The sequence below is a fragment of the Myotis myotis genome, unplaced genomic scaffold, assembly GCF_014108235.1.
Source record: "Myotis myotis isolate mMyoMyo1 unplaced genomic scaffold, mMyoMyo1.p scaffold_m19_p_4, whole genome shotgun sequence".
Lineage (NCBI taxonomy): Eukaryota > Metazoa > Chordata > Mammalia > Chiroptera > Vespertilionidae > Myotis > Myotis myotis.
In genome coordinates, this window is record NW_023416346.1 from 98,206,377 (window position 1) to 98,218,822 (window position 12,446).

A 12,446-nucleotide genomic window follows, 5' to 3' on the forward strand; every position below is an offset into this window, starting at 1 on the left:
AAAAAGAGGTCTACATGAACACATCATAATTAAAATGGCAAAAGTTAAAGACAAAGGAAGAGCATTTTAAAAGCAGCAAGAGAAAGACATTTACCCACAAGGGAAATCCCATAATACTGCCAGTTGATTTTTCAACAAAAACATTTCAGGCAAGAAGATATTGGCATGATACATCCAAAGTGATGAAAAGCAAGGGCTTACAACCAAGATTACTTTATTCAGCAAGGGTGCCATTTAAAATTGAAGAAGAAATAAAGAGCTTCCCAGATAAGAAAAAGCTAAAGGAGTTCATTACTACCAAACCAGCTCTACAAAAATTAAAGGGGTGTCTTTATAAAGAAAGTAAAAAAAGAAAGAGAGGAACATGCATAAGAATAAAATGGCAATAAATAAGTATCTAACAATATAATTTTAAATGTAAATGGATTAAATGCTCCAATCAAAAGACATAGTGTAGCTGAATGAATAAGAAAATATGACCCATACATATGCTTTCAATAAGAGACTCACCTCCGAACAAAAGATATACACAGACTGAAAGTGAAGGGATGGAGAAAAATATTCCATGTAAATGAAAAGGAAAAAAGGCTGGAATAGCAGTACTTACATAAGTCAAAATACACTTAAAAACAAAGGCCATAACAAGAAACAAAGAAAGACACTACATAACACTATTAGGATTGATCAAACAAGAGGATATAACCCTTGTAAACATATAAGCACCCCAAATAGGAGCATCTAAATATATAAAGAAAATCTTGGTAAACTGTAAAGGAGAGATTCACAGCAATATAGTCACAATAGGGAATTTTAACACCCCACTGACATCATTGGATAGATCTTCCAGACAAAAATCAACAAGGCTGCAGTGACATTAAATGACATACAAGGAAAAATGGATATAACTGATATTTATAGCACATTTCATCCTAAAGCAGCAGAATATACATTCTTCTCAAATGCGTATGGAACATTCTTAAAGACAGATTACATGTTAGGACACAAAAAGAGTTTTAATAAATTCAAGATGATTGAAATCATATCAAGATCTTCTCTGGTCACAATGGTTTGAAAAGAAAAATCCTATCTAATAATAGACAAAGATGCAAATTGACCATACCTTCGCTACACCCACCATGGGCTAATCAGAGCGATATGCAAATTAACAACCAACAAAGATGGTGGTTAATTTGCATACGTAGGCGCAAAGCGGTGGAGCGAAGACTGAAGGCGGCTCCAGCTGGAGCAGCGAAGTCTTGAAGGCAGCTCCGGCCGGAGCAAAGGCCTGGGTCCTGGGTGCTGGAGAAAAACCGGTGCTGGCAGCCAGTGGAAGGGAAGGCCTATTGCACGAATCTTTTATAAAAGCCTAAGTGACCGGTTGCTATGATGCGCACTGCCCACCAGGGGACAGACGCTCAATGCAGGAGCTGCCCCCTGGTGGTCAGTGTGCTCCCACAGCCAACCTCCCTTGGCAGGCCAACCTCCTGTGGTCCCTCACCTGGGATGGCCGGCCCCAACTGCCCCAATGGGGACTTGGCGAGACGGCCCTGATTGGCCCCAATTTTGCTGGCCAGGTCAAGGGACCCCACCCGTGCATGAATTCATACACCGGGCTTCTAGTCAATTATATAAATACTGAAGTACATTCAAATATAAGAAGGCTGAATAACATGATATTAAACAATGAATGAATTAACAATGAGATCAAGGAAGACATCAAGGAAGTCAGTGGAAACAAGTAATGATAAACACACAGCAATCCAAAATCTATGAAGCACAGCAAAAGCAGAACTGAGAGGAAACTCCGTGGCATTACAGGCCTTCCTCAGAAGCAAAAAAAAGTCTCAAATAAACTATCTAACTTTTACCTAAACAAACTAGGAAAAAACAACCAAAAAAGCACAAAGTAGAAGGAAATCATAAAGATTATAGAGTGGAAATAAATAACAGAGACTAAAAGAAATAACAATATAAAAAATAAATAAAACCAGGAGGTGTTTGTTTAAAAATATAAACAAGATTGACAAACCTTTAATAAAACTTATCAAGAAGAGAAGGATTAAAAATGGTGGCAGACATTAATAATAAATGAGAAGAGATTAAAAATGGCAGCAGAGTAAGTGGATGCTGCACGTACAGACTCCCAGGAACAAACTGGAATTACAACTAAAATACAGAAAAACTTCCTGAATAATAAATGGAAAACTTGAAAGAAAGAACCCTGACACCTGAAGACGGAAAGTGGAGACCACATGGAGACTAGTAGGAGAGGCGGAGGCATGAAAGGGCTGGCCCAGCATCCACAGACAGCAACTGAAGTCCCAGAGAGATATCTCAGGTGTGGGGGATTGCCAATGAGAAATCTTGTACCTAATCTCCAAGTTGGGTCCCCAAGCAGAGAGCACCAGAACTGAAGAGAGTACCCACATAACATCGGGCTAGGGTGCTGTCAGCCACCCTCTTAAAGGGCCAACACACAAAATTCTCTGTGGAGCCACTCACCTTGTACTCCGGCAGAGGGAGGGTAAAATGGACAGAAATTGTGAGGGCAGAAGCCAGGACTTGGGAGTTGGGGGGATAGAGCTCAGAATGCAGACACCCCAAGTTTCCTGGGCTGAGTCATTCCTTCATGCAGCAGAGGACAACTTTCCCACATAGACATCTAACTTGCCTGGGGAGAAGATAGTTGACAAACCCTATTGGAAAACACTTTGCCCTGAGGCCACTTAAGAGGTTAAAAATAACAAATTGGCTCCAGACAGTAGCAAATGCCCCACCCTGTTGAAAAAAATCTCCCCACACCTGAAAACAATTGCCTGGGAAGAGGTGGGGGGGGGCAATTCAAGTTGGAATCCTATCAGTGTCTGTAGGCAGAGGCAGTCTCTGGAGGTTTTGAGTCTCTGTCTGATCTGATTAGTCAGAAACAGCCTTTAACACTATCCTGCACTAGAGATTGAGAGGTATAGAGGATCTACCTAATACATACTAGTAGTCACAAATGCAAACAGAAAGCAAAATGAGGTGACAAAGAAACAACCCCCAAATGAAAGAACTAGAGAATTCTCCAGAAGAGATAAATGAAGCACAGATAAGAAATTTATCTGAAACAGAGTTCAGAGTAATGATGGTAAAGATGCTCAACAGCATGAGAAAAGATACAGTAACTATGAAAAAATAATAGTCTGAGATAAAGAATGACATAACACAAATAAAGAACACATTGGAGGGAATACACAACATATTAGGGGAAGCTGAGAATAGAATCAGCGTATTAAAAGACAGAGTTTAAATATCACTCAATCAGAAGACCAAAAAGAAAAAATTAAAAAACAGGAGCACAGCTTAAGGGAGCTGTGGGACAACATGAAACATAACAATATTAGAATAGCAGCTGTGCCAGAAAGGGAGAAAGGCATAGAGAAGGTGTTTGAAGAAATAATGGCAAAAAACTTCCCTAACCTACTAACGGAAAAAGTCACACAAGTTCAGGAGGCAGAGAGAACCCCAAACAAGAAGAATCCAAATAGGCCCACACCCAGACACACCATAATTAAAATACCCAAAATTAAAAATAAAGAATATTAAAGGCAGCAAAAAAAGAGAAAACTGTTACCTACAAAAGAGCTCCCATAAGGCTGACACCTGATTTCTCATCAGAAACTCTACAGGCCAGAAGGGAATGGCATGAAGTACTCAAGGTAATGGAAAGCAAGGCTCTGAGACCAAGAGTACTATATCCAGCAAGGCTATCATTCAAAATAGATAGTCAAATAAAGAGCTTCCCAGACAAAAAAAAAAAAGCCTAAAAGAGTTTATCATCACCACGCCAGCATTACAAGAAATGGTAAAGGATTGCTGTAATGAGGAGAAGAAACAGAGAGAGAAAACTAGCCATATAAAATTAAATTGCTATAAATAAGTACCTTTCAATAATAACCCTAAATGTAAATGGACTAAATGCTTCAATCAAAAGCTGTAGGGTAGCTGAATTGGTACAAAATCATGACCCAACTATATGCTGTCTACAAGAAACCTACCTCAAAACAATAGACACACACAGAATAAGAGTGAAGGGATGGAAAAAAAATTTCTATGTAAATGGAAAAGAAAAAAAAGCTAGAATAGCAATACTCATATCCTACAAAATAGACTTTACAATGAAGGTCATCACAAGATACAACACAATTCACTACATAATACTAAAGGGATTGGTCCAAGAAGAGGATATAACTCTGGTAAACATATATGCACCCAAAATAGGAGCACCTAAATATATTTTAAAAAGTTCTAGAGGACTTTAATGAAGAGATCGTCAATAATACAGTCATAGTAGGGGACTTTAGCACCCCTCTGACTTCATGGGATAGATCTTTCTTTCTTTTTTTTTTTAAATATATTTTATTGATTTTTTACAGAGAGGAAGGGAGAAGGATAGAGAGTTAGAAACATCGATGAGAGAGAAACATCGATCAGCTGCCTCCTGCACACCTCCTACTGGGGATGTGCCCGCAACCCAGGTACATGCCCTTGACCGGAATCGAACCTGGGACCTTTCAGTCTGCAGGCCGACGCTCTATCCACTGAGCCAAACCGGTTTCAGCGGATAGATCTTTCTGACAAAAACTTAACAAGGAAACAGAGACTCTAAAGGACACATGGGATCAGATGGATTTAATTGACATTTATAGGACATTTCATCCCAACCCAGCAGAATAGACATTCTTCTCAAGTGCACATGGATCATTCACAAAAATAGATCACATTTTAAGACATAAAATAAGTCTCTGCAAGTTCAAGAAGACTGAAATCATATCAAGCATCTTCTCAGATCACATGGCATGAAACTAGAAATCAAGTACAATAAAAACAATCCAAAACATTCAAACACATGGAGGCTAAATAGCATTAAAAAATGAATGGGTTACCAATGAAATCAAGAAAGAAATAAAAAACTTCCTGGAAACAAATGAAAATGAACACACAACAACCCCAAATCTATGGGACACAGTGAAAGCAATCTTGAGAGAGAAATTCATAGCACCACAGGACTACCTCAAGAAATAAGAAAAACTTCCAATAAATTATCTAACCCTATATCATAAAGAGTTAGATAGAGAACAACAAGAAAAGTCTAGAATAAATAGGACAGAAATTAAAGATCAGATTAAAAATAAATGGTCTAGAAAGCTTCACAGGGGAGTTTTATCAAATCTTCAAAGAATTAACACCTAACCTCCTTGCATTATTCCAAAAAATTCAAGAGGACAGAATACTACCAAGTTCTTTCCACAAGGCTAGCATTATCCTAATTCCCAAACCACTTAAAGACACCACAGAGAAAGAGAATTACAGGCCAATATTCCTGATGAACATAGATGCCAAAATTGTAAACAAAATCTTAGCAAATCAGATCCAGCAATATATTAAAAAGATCATACACCATGACCAAGTGGGATCTATTTCGGGGATACAAGGCTAGTACAATATTCACAAATCAATAAATATGATACATCGTATAAACAAATTAAAAGGCAAAAATCACATCATCATATCAATAGATGCAGAAGAAGCATTGACAAAATCCAACACACATTTTGATGAAAACTCTCAGCAAGTAGGAATAGAAGAGTCTTACCTCAACATAATAAAGGCCATATATGACAAACTTATGGCCAACACCATTTCCCCTAAGAACAGAAGCAAGACAAGGATGCTCACTTTCACCACTCTTAATTCAACATGATGCTGAAAGTGCTAGCCACAATAATCAGAGGAGAAGAAAAAGTAAAATGCATCCAAATTGGAAAGGATGTAAAATAGTCATTATTTGCAGATGACATGATATAGAACATAGAAAACCCTAATGACTCCACCAAAAAACTACTAGTGTTAATAAATGAATTCGGCAATGTAGCAGGATACAAAATTAACACAGAGAAATTGATGGCAATTTTATACACCAATAATGAACTCTCAGAAAGAGAAACTAAAAAAAAAAAAAAATCCCATTTACCATTGCACCAAAAATAAATTAAGATACTTAGGAATAAACTTAACTAAGGAGGTAAAAGACCTGTACTAAGAAATCTATAGGATGTTGAAAAAAGAAATGAATAAAGATATAAACAAATGGAAGAATATACCGTGTTCATGGATTGGTAGAATTAATATCATTAAAATGTCCATACTACCCAAAGCCATATACCCAATAGATTCAATGCAATTTCTATCAAGATCCTAAGAGCATATTTCACATCCTATATGATAAAGACGTAATATGTAAATTGACCATCACTCCAACACAAAAGATGGCCGCCCTCATGTGGTCAAAGATGGCCGGCAGGGGAGGGAAGTTGTGGGCAATCAGGCCTGCAGGGGAGGGCAGTTGGGAGGGACCAGGCCTGCAGGGAAGGGGGCAGTTGGGGGGGGGGACCAGGCCTGCAGGGGAGGGCATTTGGGGGTGACTGGGCCTACAGGGGAGGGCAGTAGGGGCAACCAGGATGGCAGGAGGGGCGACCAGGCTGGCAGGGGAGGGCAGTTAGGGGCAATTGGGCTGGCAGGGGAGCACTTAGACATCGATCAGGTTGGCAGGGGAGTGGTTAGGGGGTGATCAGGCTGGCAGGCAGAAGCGGTTAGGGGCAATCAGACAGGCAGGCAGGCGAGCAGTTGGGAGCCAGCAGTCCTGGATTGTGAGAGGGCAGTCAGACATCCCTCATGGGGTCCCAGATTGGAGAGGGTGCAGGCTGGGCTGAGGTACACACACGTACACACACACACACACACACATACACACACACATACACACACACACACACCGTGCATGAATTTTGTGCACCAGGCCTCTAGTATCTAGAAGAAACACTCAAAAAAGTTATATGGAAACAAAAAAGACCCCAAATAGCTGCAGCAATCTTGAGAAAGAACAAAGTTGGAGGGATCATAATACTGGATATCAAGCTATACTACAAAGCCATTGTAATAAAAACAGCCTGGTACTGGAACAAGATCAGGATTATAGATCATTGGAACAGAACAGATAACCCAGAAATTGACTCAAGACATTAATCTCAAATAATATTTGACATAGGAGGCAAGAGCATACAATGGAGTAAAGGCAGTCTCTTCAATAAATGGTATTGGGGTAATAGGACAGGATATGCAAACAAACAAACAAAACAAAATAAATACAAAAAAAACTGGACCACCACCTTACACCATATACAAGAATAAACTCAAAATGGATAAAAGACAAATGTAAGTTGTGGAACCATAACAACCTAGAAGAAAACATAAGAAGCAAAAAACCAGACAGCTCAGGGAGAATTTTTAGGCACTTTGCCTAGGGTAAGAGAAACAAACAAAAAAATAAGCAAATGGGACTACATCAAAATAAAAAGCTTCTGCCCAGCAAAAGAAATCAGAATCAAAATGAAAAGGGAACCAACTGTAGAGGAGAACATATTTGCCAATTATACATTTGATAAGGGGCTAATTTCCAAAATACATAAAGAACTCATACTACTTAACAAAAGGAAGACAAACAATCCAATTAAAAAATGGGCAAAGGACCTAAATAGACACTTTCCAAAGGGGTCACACAGATGGCCAAGAGACATATGAAAAAATGCTCAAAATCACTAATCATCAGAGAGATGCAAATTAAAACTACAATGAGTTATCACCTCACACATGTCAGAATGGCTACCATCAATGAATCAATAAGCAACAAGAACTGTTGAGGATGTGGAGAAAATTGAACCCTAGTGCATTGCTAGTGGGAATGCAGATTGGTGCAGTCACTGTGGAAAAGATTATGGAGTTTCCTCAAACACTTAAAAGTGGAACTACCATATGACCCAGTGATCCCACTTCTAGGAATATATCCTAAGAAATCCAAAACACCAATCAGAAAGATTATATGTACCCCTGTGTTCATAGCAGCACAATTTGCAATAGCTAAGATTTGGAAACAGTCCAAGTGCCTATCACTAGATGAATGGATAAAAAAGAAGTGGTACATTTATACCATGGAATACTATGCAGCGATAAAAAGAAAGGATCTCTTACTCTTTGTGACAGCATTGAAGGACCTTGAGAGTATTATGCTAGGTGTAATAAGCCAGTCAGAGAAAGACAAGTATCATATGATATCACTTATATATGGAATCTAATGAACAAAATAAATTGATGAACAAAAGAGATCCAGAGACATTGAAGTATGCAACAAACTGTTGCATTTCAGAGGGAAGGGCAGGGTTTGGGAAGAGATTAACCAATGAACTTATATGCATATCCCATGGACAGATAATAGTGTGGGGAATGCCTGGAGAGGGGACAGGAGCAGGGTGGGGGGGGGGGTCAATGTGGGGGAAACAGAGGGACAGCCACAATACTTTCACAATAAAGATAAATTAAAAATAAATAAAGATAAAACAATAATAAAAGCAGCACTCTGGTCTGTGTGCTATTGAATATGACAGAAAAATAAAAAAATGCAAACTTAAAAAAAGAAAGTGTGATTGATATGTGTTATGCACACACACCAAATGGAATAGAATTCAGCTTTGAGAAAAAAGGTAATATTGCCATTTGTGACAATATGAATGGACCTCGAGGGCATTATGCTAAGTAACGTAAGCATGACAGAGAAAGACAAATAGTGCCAAGGGTTGGATAGTAGGGGAAACAGGGAGAGGTTGGTAAAAGGGTACAAACTTACAGCTATAAGATGAATAAGGTCTAAGGATCTAAAAAGAAAAACCATGGTGACTATATTAATAACATTGCATTGTATAATTTAAATTTGCTAAGAAAATAGAACTTAAATGTTCTCATCAGAAAAGATAAAGTTGCCCTGACCGGTTTGGCTCAGTGGATAGAGCGTCGGCCTGCGGACTGAAGGGTCCCAGGTTCAATTCCGGTCAAGGGCATGTACCTTGGTTGTGGGCACATTCCCAGTGGGAGGTGTGTAGGAGGCAGCTAATCGATGTTTCTCTCTCATCGATGTTTCTGACTCTCTATCCCTCTCCCTTCCTCTCTGTAAAAAATCAATAAAAATATATTTAAAAAAAATAGATAAAGTTGTTGAATTACATTCTATTTTCTATTTTAACCAAGTAGTGCTTATTCTGTGGAGAGATTCTTGCTACATGAAACCCTGAGTCAAATGCACTTATTTATGTATAATGTGAAATCAGGTAGCATGCTACCTCCACCTTTATTCTTTTTCTCAGGATTGCTTTGATTATTCAAGGTTTTTTATGGTTCTATACAAATTTGATGATTTCTCGCTCTATTTCTTTAAAAAATGACATTGGGATTTTGATGGGGATTGTATTAAATCTGTATATTGCTTTGGATAATATGGCCATTTTAATTATGTTAATTCTTCTAATCCATGAACACGGGATATTTTTCCTATCTTTTTCAATCTCTTTTAATAATGCTTTGTAATTTCCAGTTTGCAGGTTTTTCACATTCTTCGTTAAAAGTTTATTCCTAGGTATTTTATTCTTTTGGTTGCAATTGCAAAGAATTTTTTCATTTCCCTTCCTGAGGTTTTGTTATTAATATACAGAAAGGCAATGGATTTTTGTACATTAATTTTGTATGCTGCAACTTTACAGTATTTGTATACTGTTTCTAATAGCTTTTTGGTGGAGTCTTTAGGGTTTACATATTTAGACTTGTGTTTCCTGCAAAATGGGGGTCTTAATATATGGTGACAGAAGATTGGACTTTGGGTGAAGGGCACATGGTACAATATACAGATCTTATAACATAGAAACCCACACCTGAAACCTATTTGTTCATGTTGACCTATGTCACCCCAATATATTTAATAAAAAATAATAATAGTAATAAAAATTCACTTATGTGAAAGGCCAGAGAAAATATCAGGAATCAGAATGATAAATTTTTTAGTAGTTTTAGGAGGATAACACCTAATTCACATATTTAAGCTTTTATTCTGTAAATAACATTTAACTCTAATAATACAATATTTTATAGTCAGACACACTTTCATTAAAGAGTAAAAAACAATGACAATTTACCATTGTGAAGATTAAGAGTAGAGACAATATAAACAGGTGATATATCTCTGTACAATAGCCAATACAACAGAATTTAGAATATTTGAGTCACTCATCCATGGGATGAATTGTCTTCCACTGAAGATTTTTGAATTATCACTATTATTGTTTCAGCCTCTTATCTTAGTTTTTGTTTCTCTCTATCATAGTCTCCAGTCACAAATGTCTTTTATGTACATTAGGGATATGGCTGGCTGGGGAAATCAGAAGTGAGGGTGTGATGGTAATACTAATTTCATTTCATTAAGAAAAACTGGTTAGCAAATTTCCATAAAAGAAATCAACTAGCAATCTCATGAAACTACTAAAAATGTAGATTTTGACAACTAAAATTTTAAAATATATTAATATTTTACATATCTGTGTAGAAAATGAATCCCTATTAAAATTTCCCTCAACTAACCATTCAGTTAAAATATTTAGTGCTTTGTCCTGTGTTTCCTGTTTTAAAGGACTCTAATATGAAGTCTTAATAGCTCATACTGAAACCCACTAAGTCAATAGGATGACTGGACACCTATTTGTCTCTGGCTGAATACTGTAATAGTACTACATTTTTGGTATATGCCATCTAAGTACAGGTTAAATGGTTTAATATAAAAAGATATGTGTTTAGCCAACTTGTAGAAATTAGCCTCATTGCTTATAATACTTACATGTAATACTTACTGTACTTCAAATAACAGAAAAGGAATACATGCCCACTAATACTGCAATTCTTACCTCCTCTGCATCAGTACTGTTTAGTTCTTCTGCTTTAATTTTATTATAAGTATCCAGTATATCAGTACAGCTCTGGTCCCTAAGAAATATGATAAGTCGAAATATATTTCAATAAATTTTACAAAATCAGAAGTCAGTTCCTATGGAAATAAAGCTAATTCTTACCCAATAAATCGAAGTAAGACATCAGTTACAATTTTGGCTGCTTTTACTATAGGACTGTCTGGCTCATTGAAAGTCCTGGCATTATGTTCAATGTAGCGAACCTCCCACATTAATGCTGATATTCTCCTATGAAATAAAAAATACCTTCTGTGACACCTGAAACTAATATAAAATAATACTGAATGAAAACTGTAATTGAAATTTTTTTTTAATTTAAAAAATACCTTCAGTTATTCTAGGAATATAAAGCATAGAACAACTAGGTAACTAATCATTATATGTCAAAAATGTTACAATATATAGGGTGTTCCAAAAAAATGTATACACACACTTTGAAGAGTTATAAAGGCAGTGTTTATTAAAAAACATTTCATTTCCAAAAGTGAGCTGTTAGCTGTTAATGTATACATTTTTTTGGGGATACCCTATATGTATGTAACTCATATGTGTGATAGATGTGCACTAGTAAATGTATATAGTTACAGTATTTGAAGCACAAGCAATAATTTAGAAATACTGGACTGCATATTAAAACTTGGAAAAGAACTGACCCAGGGCATAATTGATAAATAGTGATTTGACCAAATACAAATAAACAAAAACAAACTGTTGAGATAAAGTTAAAAGGATGTTTAGTTTTCAGGGGAAGAGAAGAGAAAGGAAAAAGCAGATTATAGAAAAGAATAGATTTTTATCTAAATGTAATGTTATAAAATACACCCAGCTGGTTATAACCAGTTCATGGAACAATGGTGGTTAAGACACAGTGGAGTCTCGGGTGAGAGCAGTACCAAAAGTGGCCCTGACCTGCTTTCCCATAATCACTCCACTCCGAACTAAAACCAAAGGAGGAAAAAAACCTGGCTCTTTTTCTGCACACATTTCAGGGCTAATAATTAAACATAACTAACTGCTGTTTAATTCCTCAACAGGGGATTTACACACATGCTCAAAGTCTCTGTAGCATCTTAATCATGATGAATCCACAAACCACTTAATCTGCCTTAAATAAACTAAAGTTAACTACTTTTTATTTCGCACGTGATTTGTATTACTCATACATTTCTCCCTGCACTTATTCCCTTCAAACCCCTTTTTACACTGGAAGACTGAGAATCTACCGAATAAAGAAAAATTAGTGCTCTAAATTTTTAGAAGAAATTTTGCAGTGGCTCTTTTGAATGATTATACAACGAAAACACAGATCTTGGTGCATCATTACACACACAAAAAAAGCAAAAGACATAAAGCTATGAAATTTATAGTAAATGATAAAACTAAACAGACCTGTAAAAGCGATTTTCAAGTCTCCGCCTGATGGTATTGAGGTCAGTTGGATATGCAACTACAGTACAATACAAGGGATAGGCACTGAGATCCACTGGAACAGCAAAAGGGCTGGCAAAATCTACAATATTATCCAAATCAAGAAAGGTAGTTATAAAGAACATTAACATTTCATGT

The 12,446-nt window shown here is 36.8% G+C and overlaps 1 protein-coding gene across 4 annotated transcripts in view; it reads right to left on the reverse strand.

The window, feature by feature from the left end:
• Positions 1-12,446, reverse strand: part of BRWD3 (bromodomain and WD repeat domain containing 3) — a 153,755-nt gene that overhangs the window by 28,753 nt on the left and 112,556 nt on the right. For all 4 annotated transcript variants that reach the window (XM_036304582.1, XM_036304583.1, XM_036304581.1 and 1 more), the window contains exons 31-33: positions 12,270-12,390; positions 10,983-11,108; positions 10,818-10,896 (exon numbers count right to left, since the gene is read on the reverse strand). In XM_036304582.1, the coding sequence (XP_036160475.1) occupies positions 10,818-10,896; positions 10,983-11,108; positions 12,270-12,390 (326 nt within the window). The remainder of the gene's footprint in view (positions 1-10,817; positions 10,897-10,982; positions 11,109-12,269; positions 12,391-12,446) is intronic.